Raw genomic sequence first — 18110 nt, forward strand, 5'->3', positions numbered from 1 at the left:
CATCTCTCCATGAACTGTCCGCAGCTCGTGGTCTTGCGGTAGCGTTCTCGCTTCCCGTGCACGGGGTCCCGGGTTCGATTCCCCGCGAGTCAGAGATTTTTCCTGCCTCGACATGACTGGGTGTCGTCTTCATGATCATCAATCATTACGACATTACGATCGGAGGAAAGCAATGGCAAACCACCTCCACTAGGACCTTGCCTAGTACAGCGGTGCGGGTCTCCCGCTTCGTCCCCTCTGCTCCTCAGAGTATGGGACCTCATCAACACCATGAACTGTTTGAGCGATATTGAGGTACTCCCGGGGACAGCAAGCTCCCAAATCTGTCCCCGACAGAAAACGTCTGTAATCAACTCGGACATCTGTCCGAGTGCCAACATCCAGTACACTAAGGACCAGTTTCAGCAGTTGTGGACCAACTTGCCTCTGGAGAGGATACAACGGTTTAATGACACCCTTCGCAAACCAATCAGTGCGTGCATCCAGGTCAGAGGAGCCTGACACACAATAATGATAAGTGTGTTCATACTGCGAAGTTCTTCGTAAATTTGCACGATTTTGTAATCGCGGAAATAACATCAAATGGCCTCTCAGCCTGTCAAGTTTCATATCATTTCCTCCTCCCCTCCTGGATACTTCTCTTTTTTCGTCATACGTTGTATTTTACACCAGAGTTTGTATCATAGCATGTTTTGACATTCTGTCCCATAACATTGTAAGGATGTTTGCCTTTTCTATGTCATTTAACAACTCAATGACATCTCTGCTTTGGATGTCTGCCTCTCCACCGAGACAACCTGTGCATATACGGGGCGATCTCTCATTAGTCAAGTGAACACTTCCTTTCAACGAGGTCACATTCGGCGTTCGATCATATCTCTACCTCACGTTAGAATTGTGAGAATTTCATATCTCTGTTAATTTTCAATCTCTCTTGTATGTTCCATACTCTGAAGTTTCTCAATGTCTGAAGTTTTATATCTCCCTACTGTCTAAACATACGCTCCTGGATGCAGTCTGTGCGAGAAGTTACGCTACAAATTTCGAACCAGTTATCGATTTCACCAGCTTACACAAAATAATACTCAAAAACGAATTAGTCTTCATATTTTGGTCTGGAATCTATTGTCCCAGGAATACATTAATAACAGATGTAATTTCCAGTTACGCTGAAGTTTTCTGGGATACCTCCATTGGTTGTAAGCAAAATCCAGAACCTGGAAATTCCCTCCGCAATGTTCCTCAATTGGACTCGCTCTGCAGCAATACCAGATCGCTTGCTATTTAGGTGGAAAGAGCAGGACTATAATAGATGGAATTTCGGACTGACTTCCTTACCCGCCTGGCGAAAGTATGAATGGCATTATTTTTTTAAATACAAGTCATTATTTTCTCAACTCTGTGTCTTTGTTACTTTCTCAGTCAAAAGATGACTGCCTTTTGACAAAGTACTAAGTTTCGGGGACGAAGCCCCATTATGAAAACAAATCATCAGTCGGTGATGTGCTTACCGCATCAATACGCCTCAGTATAAAATTTTCTCTGTATCCCTCTTAGCGCCGTGGTTGGCTTCACCAGACCTAATCTCTGGGCCCAGACACATAATCTATATATTAGCACAGGCGCTACTAAGATGTTTAGATACAATTTGATAACATTGGATGGGGAGTGGAACCTGCCTGCAACAGTACCGATAACATTGTAAAAGAGAGTGACTGTTGCTTGCTCGTTCAATGTAAGGACCACTGGTCCAGCTCTGAACAAGAGAGACACCTAAGTATCTGGTCTGAAATTGGCGCCTTATATTTTTTTTCATTTATCCTTGTAAGAGAAAGTAAAAATATGTCCGGATTCAAACTTAACGGTGTGACCAGCATTACACTTTTCGATATCGTTTAAAAAGCTTGTGGAATGTGTCATGGAAGAACTCTTCGGACTCGGTTAAGGTGTTGCTGCCACACGTCTTTCAGTGTCGAAAGAAATATCATGTAGACAGCTGTGCACAACAAATGTTATAGTCACCTAACCTTCTAAAAGTGTGGAACTGTAAAAAAACGTAAATGTGTGTGAAATCTTATGGGACTTAACTGCTAAGGTCATCAGTCCCTAAGCTTACACACTACTTAACCTAAATTATCCTAAGGACAAACACACACACCCAAGCCCAAGGGAGGACTCGAACCTCCGCCGGGATCAGTCGCACAGTCCATGACTGCAGCGCCCGAGACCGCTCGACTAATCCCGCGTGGCAGTGTGGAAATGGAAAATATTTGCTATATTGTAAGCAACAGTAAGAAAGGAACTGATAAAGGGAAAATGGAACTGAATTTCAATTTATTGTAAGCTTACAATTCTCAGTTTGTGGAAATTTTATTTATAAATTAAAATTCTGTTTATATGTCAGAAAACGAAGATTCCATTCTGACATACTAGTAACATGTACGAACACCGTGACTGTATTGGGATAAATCGTGGCAGTTCTTTTGTCTATGTCAATGTGGATACAGAGAGACAATATTTTTACGCATTAACAAGCCCTCACTGATTGTATGTGCATATTGCAATGATAGCGTGCACATTAACCCGAAACTGGCCAACTGTGGATATAGAATGAACAAAACTTGGGAGGTAACAAATAATCGAGGTGGAAGCGATGTCTTTGTTATTATGTGATTATCTAGAAATAGTGACTTTACCCTGGTAAGCCAAAATATTATGACCACCTGCAAAGTAACGCATGTGTCTGTGTTTAGAACGCAATACAGCAACGATTTTGCTTGACAGGCCGCAACTGCTTGGTATGTTTGCGGAGTTATGTGCTAACAGATGTCTACGCGCCGTCTGGGATGGCCGAGCGGTTCTAGGCGCTACAGCCTGGAACCGCGCGACCGCTACGGTCGCAGGTTCGAATCCTGCCTCGGGCATGGATGTGTGTGATGTCCTTAGGTTAGTTAGGTTTACGTAGTACTAAGTTCTAGGGGACTGAAGACCTTAGAAGTTAAGTCCCATAGTGCTCAGAGCCATTTGAACCATTTGATGTCCACGCAATGGTCAGGCTGTTCTCATTAATTATGGAGCGCTGACTTGTGGGCACGTTGCTCGTTCTCGATAGCGTCCAAGATGTGTATTCCATCACGTATTAGGTGAATTTAGTGGCCAAGTCATCAAACTAAGTTCACTATGACACTCCTCGAACTACTGTAAACGATTGCTGGTCTTGTGACGTGGATAGTTATCCTGCTGGAGGATGCCATCACTCTCGAGCAAGACATCAAGCAGGAAGGGATGCACGTGGTCTGTCATAACGTTCACGTAATCCACAGCTGTCATGGTACCTTCGATTTCTACCACAAGTTCCATGGAAACTCAGGTGGACGGTTACACACTGCCGACACTGACCTGTTTCCGTGGCACGTTGTATGTTTCGAGCAGCCATACACTTGGATGACAGATTATTCGGACACAACGATCAAACTGCAGTAGTCAGAAACATGATTCAGCTGAAAAGGCGACACTTTTCCAATGAGCGGTCCAATCTCTATAATACCGTGCTCACTGTAGTAGTAATTGACGACGTCATTGGGTCAACATGGAACATGTAGGGTCGTCTGACGTGCAGCCCCATGTTCATGTTCAACAATGTTCGCTGAACAGTATGATCAGAAACACTTGTGTCTACAGCAGCTTTGCCATGTGTCGTCAGATCTGTCACAGTTCGCCGCATATCGTGCTTTACAGAACCGGCAATACACTGATCTCTTTGGTCACAGACAAGGTACGGACGTCGAACTTCTTGTTGCTTACTGGTGGTTTCACTGTCCTTCAACTACTTTCTGCAGGCGATCAAGAAGTTGGAAATTAGTGGTAAGTTCTTATGGGACCAAACTGCTTAGGTAATCGGTCTCTAGGCTTACAGACAACCTAATCTAACTTAAACTAACTTACGCTAAGGATAACACACACCCATGCCCGAGAGAGGAATCGAACCTCCGACGGGGGGAGCCGGCGGAACCGTGGCAAGGCGCCATAAACCACGCGGCGACGATCAAGACAATAGCAACCGAACAGCCGAAAAGCTTCGCCGTTTCCGACATACTTGTTCCCAGACGCCGGACAATAGCAATGTGCCGTTTGTGAAAGTTGCTTAAGTCAGTATGTTCACCGTTTGCAGTGTTGCAGTAGTAACAGCAATCATCTCGGGAGGATAAACTAAATCGAATAAACCATTCCATGTAATAAGTGTCCAGTTGTTATTGGTTACAGAAAAATAGCAATCGGAATGTAACCAAACGAATACTCACAGTAAGTCTTGAGTAAAACCAAAGGATTAAGATCAAAGTTATTATTCGTAAATTACCCCTCCGAGTTCAGAACACTTACGAATTTTCTCTACAATACCACGTGTAACTCCTCTGATTTTATCTTGGCATTCTTTTATAGGGGCAGCGTCATTCATATTCCGAATTATAAGTTCCTCTTTTCTGTGTACTGGTTTGTAGATTTCGTCTTTCAACCACCCCACAGGTAAAACTCCAAATCGATAAGATATAGGGAATTCGATGGTGAAGAAACGACAATTTCTATCTTACGGAGAATGTTAGGTTTTCATGGTGCGTCACCTGGCGACTAGAATGCGTAGAGCCCCATCATGCTGGAAGAACATACTCTACGTCGGAGTCACAGAAACCGCTGTCAATAATGCTAGAGGCTCATTTTCAAGAAATTCTAGACGACGCGTTAAAGTGAGGTGTTGTGGTAACTCAGCAGGCACATTCAGCAGATTGTCTATCATCCTACACCAGACGTTTACGAAGAACCGTTCTTGCACATATCTTGCACATACACTATGTGATCAATGTATCCGGACACCTGGCTGAAAATGTCTTAAAAGATCGTGGCGCCCTCAATCGGTCATGCTGGAATTCAACTTGGTGTTGGCGCAGCCTGAGCCTTGATGACCACTTCCACTCTCGCAGGCATACGTTCAATCAGGTGCTGGAAGATTTCTTGGGGAATGGCAGCCCTTTCTTCACGGAGTGCTGCACTGAGGAGAGGTATCGATGTTGGTCGGTGAGGCCTGGCACGAAGTCGGTGTTCCAAAACATCCCAAAGGTATTCTGTAGGATTCAGGTCAGGACTCTGTGCAGGCCACTCCATTACAGGAATGTTATTGTCATGTAACCACTCCGCTACAGGCCGTGCATTATGAACAGGTGTTCGATCGTGTTGAAAGATGCAATCGGCATCCCCGAATTGCTCTTCAACAGTGGGAAGCAAGAAGGTTCTTAAAACATCAGTATAGGCCTGTGCTGTGCTAGTGCCACACAAAACAATGAGGGGTGCAAGCCCTCTCCATGGAAAACACGACCACACCATAATACCGTTGCTCCGAATTTTAGTGTTGGCACTACACACGCTGGTAGATGACGTTCACCGGGCATTCGCCATACCCACACCCTGCCATCGGATCGTCACATTGTGTCCCGTGATTCGTCAGTCCACACAACGTTCTTCCACCGTTCAATCGTCCAATGTTTACGCTCCTTACACCAAGCGAGGCGTCGTTTGGCTTCTACCGGTGTGATGTGTGGCTTATGAGCAGCTGCTCGACGATGAGATTCAAGTTTTCTCAACTCCCACGTAACTGTCACATTACTTGCAGTGGACCCTGATGTAGTTTGGAATTCCTGTGTGATGGCTGGATAGCTGTCTGCCTATTACACATTACGACCCTCTTCAAATGTCGGCGGTCTCTGTCAGTCAAGAGACGAGGTCGGCCTGGACGCTTTTGTGCTGTACGTGTCCCTACACGTTTCCACTTCACTATCACATCGGAAACAGTGGACCTAGGAATGTTTATGAGTGTGGAAATCTCGCGACAGACGTATGACACAAGTGACACCCAATCACCTGACCACGTTCAAAGTCCGTGAGTTCTGCAGAGAGCCTCATTCTGCTCTATCAAGATGTCTAATGATTACTGAGTTCGCTAATATGGAGTACCTGGCAGTAGGTGGCAACACAATGCACCTAATATGAAAAACGTATGTTTTTGAGGGAGTCCGGATACTTTTGATCACATAGTTTGTGTCTCCACAAAGCCATGTAGGAATTCGTTCGATCACCAATTTCAGTTACGAGTGTTATCGGTTCCATCACCAGTGAAAGTGGCTTCATCAGTAAACAGAATTAATGGGTTTACCCGGTAATTTTGAAATAGACAACGACAAAATTCCACTCGTTTACCTCATCTCTTTCTTGAAGTTGTTGAATCCACTGTAAATGACAACAATAAGAGAAAGTATATACGTAATGTTCACTATATTCTTGTAACTGCAGCACCGTTACGTGATGAAATTGTGTGTGTGCTTGTTGGGAGACTACTTTCTGTGAACTGAATAAGACAATCTGAGACAAAAACACTACACACCACGAAAGAATTATCCGAATGGGATGGAAATCGGTAGATGTGATACACATAAAGAGACAAACAAGTGATTACAATTTCAGACAAATTGAATGATTTGTTCAAGAGAAGGGCTTCACAAATTGAGCAAGTCAATAACTCGTCGATCCACGTCGTGCCCTTATGCTAGCAGTTATTCGGACTGGCATTGACTGATAGAGTTGTTGGATGTCCTCCCCAGGGATATCGTTCCATATTCTGTCCAATTACCGAGTTACATCGTCAAAATCTCGAGATGATTGGAGTGCCTTGCTCATAATTCCCCAAACGTTCTCAGTTGGGGAGAGATCTAATGACCTCACTGGCCGAGGTAGGATTTGACAAGTACGAAGACAAACAGTAGAAACTCTCGCCTTATGTGGGCTGGCATGGTATTGCTGAAATGTAAGCCCACGATGGCCTGCTATCAAGAGCAACAAAACAGGGTGTAGAATATCGTCGAAGTACCGCTGTGGTGTTATGTGCCGCGGATGACAACCGAATGGGTTGTGTTATGAAATGGATATGGCAGCGCAGATCATCACTCGTGGTTGTCGGGCCGTATGGCGGGCACCGAACGTGTTGGCGCAGTGGTTAGCACACTGGATTCGCATTCGGGAAGACGATGGTTCAATCCCGCGTCCAGCCACCCTGACTTGGTTTTCCGTGATTTCCCTAAATCGCTCCAGGCAAATGCCGGGATGGTTCCTTTGAAAGGGCACGGCCGACTTTCTTCCTCGTCCTTCCCTAATCCGATGAGACCGATGACCTCGCTGTTTGGTCTTTTCCCCCAAACAACCCAACCCCAACCCCGTATGGCGGGCGACAGTCAAATTGGTAGCCCACCACTGTCCGCGGTGTCTTTAGACAAGTCTTCGGCCTGGAATGTCACTGAATGGAGTAGAACTGTCTCCAGTGATGAGTCTCACTTCGAACTGAGCGCTGACGACCAACGGAGACGTGTCTCGGGACGCCCCAGACAGTAGAGGGATACCAACCCATCTATCGACCACCATAAGGACCGGCAACCAGGAGTGATGGTGTGGGGTCCCATTTCTTTTCACAAGAGGATCCCTTGGGTTGTCATCCAAGGAATCGTTACAGCATAGCGGTACGTTGACGATCTTGTATATCCCGCTTTGTTAGTGTTCATGACAAGCCATCGTCTGTTTACCTTTCAGCAAGATAATGCCCTCCCGCACACAGTGGAATTTCTACTGCATCTCTTCGTGCTTGCGAAACCCTACCTTGGCCAGCAAGGTCGTTGGATCTGTCCCCTGCTGAGAACGTTTGGAACATCTGGATCAGCTCGATATTTTGACGATCTAACGCGCCAATTACACTGAATGTAGCAGAATGTCTCTGCAGAGGACATCCAACAACCCTGTCACTCAATAACAAGAATAAGTGCTTGCATAAGTGCCGGAGAAGGACTAACACGTTATTGACTTGCTGCATTTGTGGAACTCTCTCTCTTTGATAATTCATCCAACTTTTCTGAAATTGTAATCATTGTTTCTCTCTATATGTACATCGATCCTCGTCCCATTTGGATAATTTGTTCGTGATGCATATTTTTTTCTGTCCATTTGCAGGTTCAGGTGAGGTATGATAGCTGGTCACTACAGCAGCCTAATTCAGTTTAGGAAAAACACGAGTCAACGCTCCTAATATGGTGCTCTGCACTTAGGAACTTTTATACCGTTTTCTCTAGAAGCAGCAGCAGCTTTTCCATTACAAAACCCGACCACAAGTAATATATCGTTTGAAATACTTGCGGCATGCTTAAACAATTCAGTAGAAATGCCGACAAACCTCACCCACAATAAAAAAATCTGTTATCTTAACGTATGCTGAACTTCAGAACTAGAGATTGATAGTTGAAGCTTTGAAGGGTTGTAGCTGCCAAACCAAAAATGATAGGAATGTAATTTAAATTGATGTATACACAGCTGGTGTTACTGATTCCATTGCATGATAGAAACAACTATTGTTCCACTTAAAAAATTGTATCCTTTTGCTGTAACTCTTCGGATAATAAAACAATAAACTATGTTCATAGCTCCGCAGAGAGTGTAACGTTTCTTATGGTGACCTACCGCAATAAATATTTACGTCCCCTATTACTTCGTAATTTACAGAGGCAAACACATTTAGTGAAACACCCTGTATGTGCCTATCGCTATCAAACGAATTTTGTCGCCTCATTGTATAAGAGTCGAGGGGCATGAAAGGGAAGCAGTGGTTGGGAAGGGAGTGAGACAGGGTTGTAGCCTCTCCCCGATGTTATTCAATCTGTATATTGAGCAAGCAGTAAAGGAAACGAAAGAAAAACTCGGAGTAGGTATTAAAATCCATGGAGAAGAAAGAAAAACATTGAGGATCGCCGATGACATTGTAATTCTGTCAGAGACAGCAAAGGACTTGGAAGAGCAGTTGAACGGAATTGACAGTGGCTTGAAAGGAGGATATAAGGTGAACATCAACAAAAGCAAAACGAGGATAATGGAATGTTGTCGAATTAAATCGTGTGATGCTGAGGGAATTAGATTAGGAAATGAGACACTTAAAGTAGTAAAGGAGTTTTGCTATTTGAGTAGCAAAATAACTGATGATGGTCGAAGTAGAGAAGATATAAAATGTAGACTGGCAATGGCAAGGAAAGCGTTTCTGAATAAGAGAAATTTGTTAACATCGAGTATAGATTTAAGTGTCAGGAAGTCGTTTCTGAAAGTATTTGTATGGAGTGTAGCCATATATGGAAGTGAAACATGGACGATAAATAGTTTGGACATGAAGAGAATAGAAGCTTTCGAATGTGGTGCTTCAGAAGAATGCTGAAGATTAGATAGGTAGATCACATAACTAATGAGGAGGTATTGAATAGAACTGGGGAGAAGAGGAGTTTGTGGCACAACTTGACAAGAAGAAGGGACCGGTTGGTAGGACATGTTCTGAGGCATCAAGGGATCACAAATTTAGTATTGGAGGGCAGCGTGGAGGGTAAAAATCGTAGAGGGAGACCAGGAGAAGAACACACTAAGCACATTCAGGAGGATGTAGGTTGCAGTAAGTACTGGGAGATGAAGAAGCTTGCACAGGATAGAGTAGCATTGAGAGCTGCATCAAACCAGTCTCAGGACTGAAGACCACAACAACAACAACATTGTATAAGTGACAATGTACTGGTGTAGGTTACAGTAGAATCTGCAGCGCCCACCTCGTCCATCTCGGCGAGGTCCCCCGAGATGTCTGCGGCCGGCCCCCGCAGCCAACGCAGCGCCGCGATGGCGTCCTCGCGGCGGCCGCGGCCCAGCAGGTAGAGCGGCGTCTCGGGCGCGAAGAAGAAGAGCACCGTGAAGGCGACGGGCACCGCGCCGCACGCCAGGCCCAGCGTCTGCAGCGACACCGCCTTCCCCACCACGTACACGTACAGTATACCTGTCGCAGCACACGTGGTGCCTCAGCCAGCTCCTCCGTCCACCCTCCACTTTGCACAAGAAATTAAGCACACCGAAGAAAAAATTAATCTTTCCCGGGGTATATCACCCTCTAGTGTTGACAATGGCTTCAATTCGGTGGGGAAGAGGGGTCATAAATTATCTCAAGTATGCGATATCTCACTGATGGTTTATCATAAACCACATGGGAAAAATAATACTATCACTCGTTAGTTTTGACCAACAATGTGATATCGAATCCTAAAATCCTACACGAACACGATTTGCCACGAAAATATAAACATCAGATACAGAATCGTAAAAATACTTAAAAATAAATATTGAAGCTAACTGGACAAACATGAGTAATCGGGGACTTATACTACTGGCCATTAAAATTGCTACACCAAGAAGAAATGCAGATGATAAACGGGTATTCATTGGACAAATATATTATACTAGAACTGACATGTGGTTACATTCTCACGCAATTAGGGTGCGTAGATCTTGAGAAATCAGTACTCAGAACAACCACCTCTGGCCGTAATAACGGCCTTGATACGCCTGAGCATTGTCAAACAGAGTTTGGATGGCGTGTTCTGGTACAGCTGCCCATGCAGTTTCAACACGATACTACAGTTCATCAAGAGTAGTGATTGGCGTATTGTGACGAGCCAGTTGCTCGGCCACCATTGACCAGACGTTTTCAATTGGTGAGAGATCTGGGGAATGTGCTGGCCAGGGCAGCAACCGAAAATTTTCTGTATCCAGAAAGGCCCGTACAGGACCTGCAACATGCGGTCGTGCATTATCCTGCTGAAATGTAGGGTTTCGCAAAGATCGAATGAAGGATATAGCCACGGGTCGTAACTCATCTCAAATGCAACGTCCACTGTTCATAGTGCCGTCAATGTGAACAAGAGGTGTCAGAGACATGTAACCAATGGCACCCCATACCATCACGCCAGGTGATACGTCAGTATGGCGATGACGAATACACACTGCCAATGTGCGTTCATCGCGATGTCAGAAAACACGGACGCGACCACCGTGATGCGGTAAACAGAACCTGGATTCATCCGAAAAAATGACGTTTTCCCATTCGTGCACCCAGGTTCGTCGCTGAGTACACCATCGTAGGTCCTACAGTCTGAGATGCAGCGTCAAGGGTAACCACAGCTCTGGTCTCCGAGTTGATAGTCCCTGCTGCTGCAAACGTCGTCGAACTGTTCGAGCAGACGGTTGTTGTCTTGCAAACGTCCCCATCTGTTGACTCAGGGATCGAGACGTGGCTGCACGATCCGTTACAGCCATGAGGATAAGATGCCTGTCATCTTGACTGCTAGTGATACGAGGCCGTTGGGATCCGGCACGGCGTTAAGTATTATCCTCCTGAACCCACCGACTCCATGTTCTGCTAACAGTCATTGGATCTCGACCAACGAGAGCAGCAATGTCGCGATAGGCTACAATCCGACCTTTATCAAAGTCGGAAACGTGATGGTACGCATTTCTCCTCCTTACACGAGGCATCACAACAACGTTTCGCCAGGCAACGTCGGTCAACTGCTGTTTGTGTATGAGAAATCGGTTGGAAACTTTCCCCATGTCAGCACGTTGTAGGTGTCGCAACCGGCGCCAACCTTGTGTGAATGCTCTGAAAAGCTAATCATTTGCATATCACAGCATCTTCTTCCTGTCCGTTAAATTTCGCACGTCATCTTCGTGGTGTAGCAATTTTAATGGCCAGTAGTGTAGAACGGGGACAAACTAAAATCTAGGATACCTAGCAGTACTGGTGAAATATCAAGAACGAAAGAGCCGGAAAAACACGATATAACACGTTTCAAAAATGCAAAAAACTACCAAATGAGCGCAAAGCAGTCTAACTGCTATCGAAAACTTCATTTGCCTTTACAACTCAACTGAGAAGACCAGTACCGATGCATAGTCAAGCGCCGTGCCGAGTGATACACAGTCAGATCACCACAGTTAAACATCAATGCGCGTAGCCCCTATTTGGATGGGTGACCATATGCGCTTTAATATGTTCCTATTTGCCTTTACGGTAGAGGGTAGAGGAGAGATGTGGAATGGAGTCCCTGATAACCACTCTTTGCGCCAAACGCCCTGGGTTCAGTTCCAAACCTCTCTGCAGTGTCTCATGAAGTGAGGGCATGCGACACTGTTGATGGGATTCGTCCGTCGTATGGAAACGTTAAGCTCTGCGGCCCCCTTTGTGCTCTTCGAGACGAATAGACTACGTACCGGCAACGGGTTTCACCCTCTCCCTTCCCTCATCATGTCCAACGTGAACATGACACCACCCATCACAGTCACCTATACTATACGTACACAGTGCTCACACTGCGCGAGGATAAGGTGCCTACGGCGCGAAAGATAGGGAAAACCTTTCCTATTCGGCGACTGAACCTACCCTTCGGGGTCTCCCAGCTATTCATAGGGTACGACTTTACTTTAGCGATACAGAAATCCAAAAACAGATAGCAGTTGGTTGGGTGATTTATTTGGGGGAAGGGACCAAACAGTGAGTTCATCAGTTCAAAATGGTTCGAATGGATTTGAGCACTATGGGACTTAACATCTGTGGTCATCAGTCCTCTAGAACTTAGAACTACTTAAACCTAACTAACCTAAGGACATCACACACATCCATGCCCGAGGCAGGATTCGAACCTGCGACCGTAGCAGTCGAGTTCATCAGTCCCATCGGATTAGGGAAGGGTGGAGGAGGAAGTCGGCCGTGCGCTGTCAAAGGAACAATCCCGGCATTTGCCTCAAGCGATTTAGGGAAACCACAGAAAACCTAAATCAGGACGCCCGGCCGAGGGTTTGAACCGTAGTCCTCCTGAATGCGAGTCCAGTGTGCTAACCACTGCGCCACCTCGCTCTGTCATATAGCAGAACAGAAAGCCAAAGGAATTACCAAAGCAGGCAAAAATTTCATTTTCGAAAAGGAAATTCATTTTTATATAATTCATAGTTCACATAAATTGCAATCAAAGTATTCACTTGTTACTAGGACTACCAAAGTAGTGTATAATCTCTGGACGCTTCGAAATTCCATCTCGTTAGCAAACGACGTCACATAGCACATCCTGGCTCAAAGCTGACGTGTGATGACGAACATTCAAGTTCACCCATCCCACGGACCACGCGCTGTCACGGGTCAGGGACATTGCGGAGGCAGGATCAGTTCTTCGAGAAAAAATTAACCGTCAATAGTTTTATTAAGAACAAGCATGTCAAGGAAGCAGTAAAGAAAGAAGGAAAAGCTGAAAGGATGAAGGATTATATAGAAGGGCTAGGGAAGAGAAAGTACTGTGTACGAAGATGAGGTGGAGGGCATGATACTGTGAGAAGAATTTGACAGACCACTGAAAGACGTAATTCGAGTCTAAGCCCTTGGAGAAGACAATATCTCTCAGACTTATTGACATCCGCGCAAGAGCCAGCCAGTGCTAAATTATTCTAGCTGGCGTGCTAGATATATGACACACTTAGAGAAAAATGTAACAGTTCCAATCCTAGAAGAGGCAGGAGTAAATATTAGGACACTACATGGCTTGGACGAAAATTAGTCACAACACTGCTATAAAATATACCATACGTTCATGACAGATGTTCATCCTATTACATGCCCTCAATATAATTGCCTCGCATCTTCACCACGTTCCCCAAGACAGATGGAAGGCGTCGTATACCGTCAGTGCATCTACGTCTGTCGATGCCTCGCAAGGAACGCCTATGGCGCGAATAATGTCTTCTCTTGTGTTGTAGCACGGGTACGAAGAGATTCCTTCATTTTGGTGAACAGGTCACAGTGTCATAGACTCAGCTCGTAATCTCAGAGACTCATATCGGGTCAAAACGGTGGATTTTCCAGTACCTCCCACCCCCATGCACGCAGGATCTCCAACACGGGGTTCACCGTGTAGCATCGTGCATTTACATGAAGGACGATGGGATGCAGTGTCAGAATGTAAGTCACTTTCTTCTCAGCCTGGGACGAGTGTCATATCGCGAGATATTGCAGTAGCAGGCTGGAGTGTAGTGTCTTGTAAGACGCTTGAACTGTCCTCTCGCACTTTCAGACAGTACACACTCCAACTGACTCACAGAGCCGCCGCCGCTCACTGCACGACTTTAACTGACTAACCTTCTGCTACCAGATACAGACAGCATGCATGCCATTTGACGTACATCCATCACGTTACGGCAGTGGTGCACTTTTATCCAACCATAGTATCAGAGTAAAAACTCATGGCTGCAATATGGTGACACGAAATATTTACAAAAAAAATGGTTCAAATCTCTCTGAGCACTATGAGACTTAACATCTGAGGTCATCAGTCCCCTAGAACTTAGAACTACTTACACCTAACTAACCTAAGGACATCACACCCATCCACGCCCGAGGCAGGATTCGAACCTGCGACCGTAGCGGTCGCGCGGTTCCAGACTGAAGCGTCTAGAACCGCTCGGCCACACAGGTCGGCAAATATTTGCAGAAGAATGAAAAAATGCCAGAGGCCGACCTCGGGAAAGGTCAGTTTGGTACTGAAGCACAACATAGTGGTGCTCGTTCCTGATCAACGTTAGACGAGACTGAGCGAAGGTGCACGTAACTGACGACTCCAGCGAAATGATAGCACATATCAATATCGCTGGCCAGGGACCCCGAGCCGGCAAGCTAGCACTGACAAAACACGCGCCGGGTGAGTGCGTTCGTGCAATTCCTGAAGTTTGCTGTCCAAGACTGTACCTGATGGCTAACGCTGGGTTCTGACAATATACAGGCATTTTAATATCCTATCAACATAAATTTGTAATACTTTCACCATTATACAAGGGTCGTTCAATAAGTAATAAAACTCCTTTTTTCTGAAAGCAGGTTGATTTTATTCAGGATTCCAGTACACCATATTATTCCCCATCTTTTGGCTACAACGCCCTATTTTTAAACATATTTTCCGTTCAGTGCGACGGCCTTATGGTACCTTGAGGGCGTGTATGCCCTCATGGTACCACTCTACTGGTCGACGTCAGACACAACGTCATGCTGCATGAAGCCGGCCGCTCTGGCCGAGCCGTTCTAGGCTCTTCAGTCCGGAACCGCGCTGCTGCTGCGGTCGCAGGTTCGAATCCTGCCTCGGGCATGGATGTGTGAGATGTCCTTAGGTTAGTTAGGTTTAATTGGTTCTAAGTCTAGGGGACTGATGACCTCAGATGTTTAAGTCCCATAGTGCTTAGAGCCATTTGAACCATTTCTTACTGCATGAATAACCTCCCCATCATCAACGTTCTGCTTCCCGCGAAGCGCATCCTTTATTGGGCCAAACAGATTAAGTCTAAAACTGCGACGTCCAGTCTGTACCGTGGATGACGAAGAACAGTCAGTAAAGTTTCGTGAGCTCTTCGCGGGTGCGCAGACTAGCGTGAGACCTGGCGTTGTCATGGATAAGGAGAAGTTCGTTTGCGTTTTGTGGCGACGAACACGCTGAAATCGTTCCTCCAATTCCCTGAGAGTGGCACAATACACTTCGGAGTTGATGGCGCACCATGACGGAGGACATCAAACAGAATAACCACTTCAGAGTCCCAGAAGACCGTGGCCGTGACTTTACCGCCTGAGTGTACGGCTCTGAACTTTTACTTCGGCAGAGAGGTGGCGTGGCGCCATTCCGTGGATTACCGGTCTGTTTCCGGTTCGAAGTTATGAACCCATGTTTCATCGCCTGTGACGATGTTCTACAGAAATTTGTCACGATCATCCACGTAATACGCAATCAATTCCGTACAGGTCGTCCTTCGTTGTTTTTATCGTCTTCTGTTAGGTGGCGAGGCAACCAGCGGGCACACAGTTTTGGGTACCCCGACTGGTCAGCTTGTATCCCAGCAACACCAACAGGGACGTCCTACTTACAAGGGAACCTCCCCATCGCACCCCAGTCAGATTTAGTTATAAGTTCGCACAGTGGATAGGCCCTGAAAAACTGAACACAGATCAATCGAGAAAACAGGAAGAAGTTGTGTGGAACTATGAAAAAATAAGCAAAATATACAAACTGAGTAGTCCATGCGCAAGATAGGCAATATTTAGGATAATGTGAGATCAGGAGCGCCGTGGTCCCGTGGTTAGCGTGAGCAGCTGCGGAACGAGAGGTATTGGATTCAAGTCTTCCCTCGAGTGAAAATTTTTATTTTCAGACAATTATCAGAGTTCAGGCACTCACACATAATCAACTTCGCTCTCCAAAATTCCAGGACATGTTCATATTTAATTACTATTAAAGACAGACTTGATCACGATTTATTTAACAAGGTGACCGGTTTCGCCCACTACTATGGTCATCTTCAGACCATTGATCATCTTCAGACCATTGAGTAGGAACCTCTTTCTGTTGTTGAGTAGTGATTCTCCAACAGAAAGAGGTTCCTACTCAATGGTCTGAAGATGACCACAGTAGTGGTCGAAACCGGTCACCTTGTTAAATAAATCGTGATCAAGACTGTTTTTAACAGTAATTATTTATAAGACATTGATCACTGCTGTTCCCGTAATGCATTCAAAAGTAATGTTCATATTTGCTTGGACATATACAGGATTTGACGGTCTACACACGGAAAAACTTGGAAACGTTAAAAACATATGTTTTGACAGAGCACAGAGGAAACTGTGCGACTGTGAAACTGTTGCATTCATTTGTTGCAGTTTATGTGACACACTCTTATGTTTTCATCACTTTTTTGGGAGTGATTATCACATCCACAAGAAAACCTAAATCGGGCAAGGTAGAAGAATCTTTTTACCCATTCGCTAAGTGTGCAAGTTAGGTGGGTCGACAACATATTCCTGTCATGTGACGCACATGCCGTCACCAGTGTCGTGTAGAATATATAAGACGTGTTTTACTGGATCAAATGTTTTCCGTTCCCATTGGAGAGCCACGTCCATTCGTCTACTAATCGCACGGTTTTGCGGTGGGGTCGCAAAACACAAACACTAAACTTATTACAGTGAACAGAGACGTCAATGAACGAACGGACAGATCATAACTTTTCAAAAATAAAGTAAGTAAACTTTCCGCTCGAGCGAAGACTTGAACCAGAAACGTCAATGTACGAACGGACAGATCATAACTTTTCAAAAATAAAGTAAGTAAACTTTCCGCTCGAGCGAAGACTTGAACCAACGACCTCTCGCTCCGCAGCTGCTCACGCTAACCACGGGACCACGGCGCTCCTATGCTTACATCCTCCATGATATTGCCTGTGTTGCCGATGGACGACTCAGTTTGTATATTTTGCTTATTTTTTCATAGTTCCACACAACTTCTTCCTGTTTTCTCCATTGATCTGTGTTCAGTTTTTCAAGGCCTATCCACTGTGCCAAATTATAACTACATCTGAGGAGGGTGCGATAGGGAGGTTCCCTTGTTAGGAGCGAGATGTTTCATTGTCATCCGTCCATCACCTCCAATGAGTGTCCGCAAGTTCCAACATTGCAGAAGTCACAGCTGTGTGCGGCCATCCGGCAAGAGTGGCGTCAGACATGTTTGAGCGACCTTGTTGCGATGATGACAGATGCCTCGTTCAACGACTCGCAGTACTTTTGTTCACTGCCAGGTCGCCGTACACATTCTGCAAGCGCCTATGAATATCTGCGATGCTCTGGTTTTCCGCCAAAAAATCGGTAACATCTCTCTACTTGGAACGCACCTCCATTACAAACGCGATTTTGAAGACTACGTACAGCGCCACCACCTATCGGGACTTCATGAAAGTACGGGGGCTGAAGCAGGAATATTCCACCATGTCCGACAACAAATCCCGAATTTTCTCAACTGAAATTGGCCGAGAAAAAATATACTGCATTACTTACTGAACGCTGCTTACAATTAGTTTTTTACAGCGTAAAACACAGTTCGGCTGAGAAAAAAGTATGCAAATTATTTAAAAGAGGAGCGCTTTTGACTGGATGAGAAATAATCTAGTCACGCCGAAAATGAACGGCGTATTTTAACATTTAAGTCGAACATTAATAAGGAATGATAAATGAAAAAGTTTAGTAATAAACAAAATTTCAGCGTTTATTTTGCATAATTGTTACTGTAGTTAACTAACTGATTTTCAAGTAAACTACTAACATACGAACTCATAGAATCGTGGCGATATATAATAAAAACAATTTCTGACAACAT

At 45.2% G+C, this 18110-nt stretch overlaps 1 protein-coding gene across 1 annotated transcript in view; it reads right to left on the reverse strand.

Moving 5' to 3' along the window:
• The window catches only part of LOC126176503 (facilitated trehalose transporter Tret1-like), a 51005-nt gene that overhangs the window by 20391 nt on the left and 12504 nt on the right, over window positions 1–18110 (reverse strand). The window contains exon 3 of the mRNA XM_049923658.1: window positions 9666–9886. Coding sequence (XP_049779615.1) covers window positions 9666–9886 — 221 coding nt within the window. The remainder of the gene's footprint in view (window positions 1–9665; window positions 9887–18110) is intronic.

Source organism: Schistocerca cancellata, chromosome 3 (assembly GCF_023864275.1).
Source record: "Schistocerca cancellata isolate TAMUIC-IGC-003103 chromosome 3, iqSchCanc2.1, whole genome shotgun sequence".
In the NCBI taxonomy this organism is placed as follows: domain Eukaryota; kingdom Metazoa; phylum Arthropoda; class Insecta; order Orthoptera; family Acrididae; genus Schistocerca; species Schistocerca cancellata.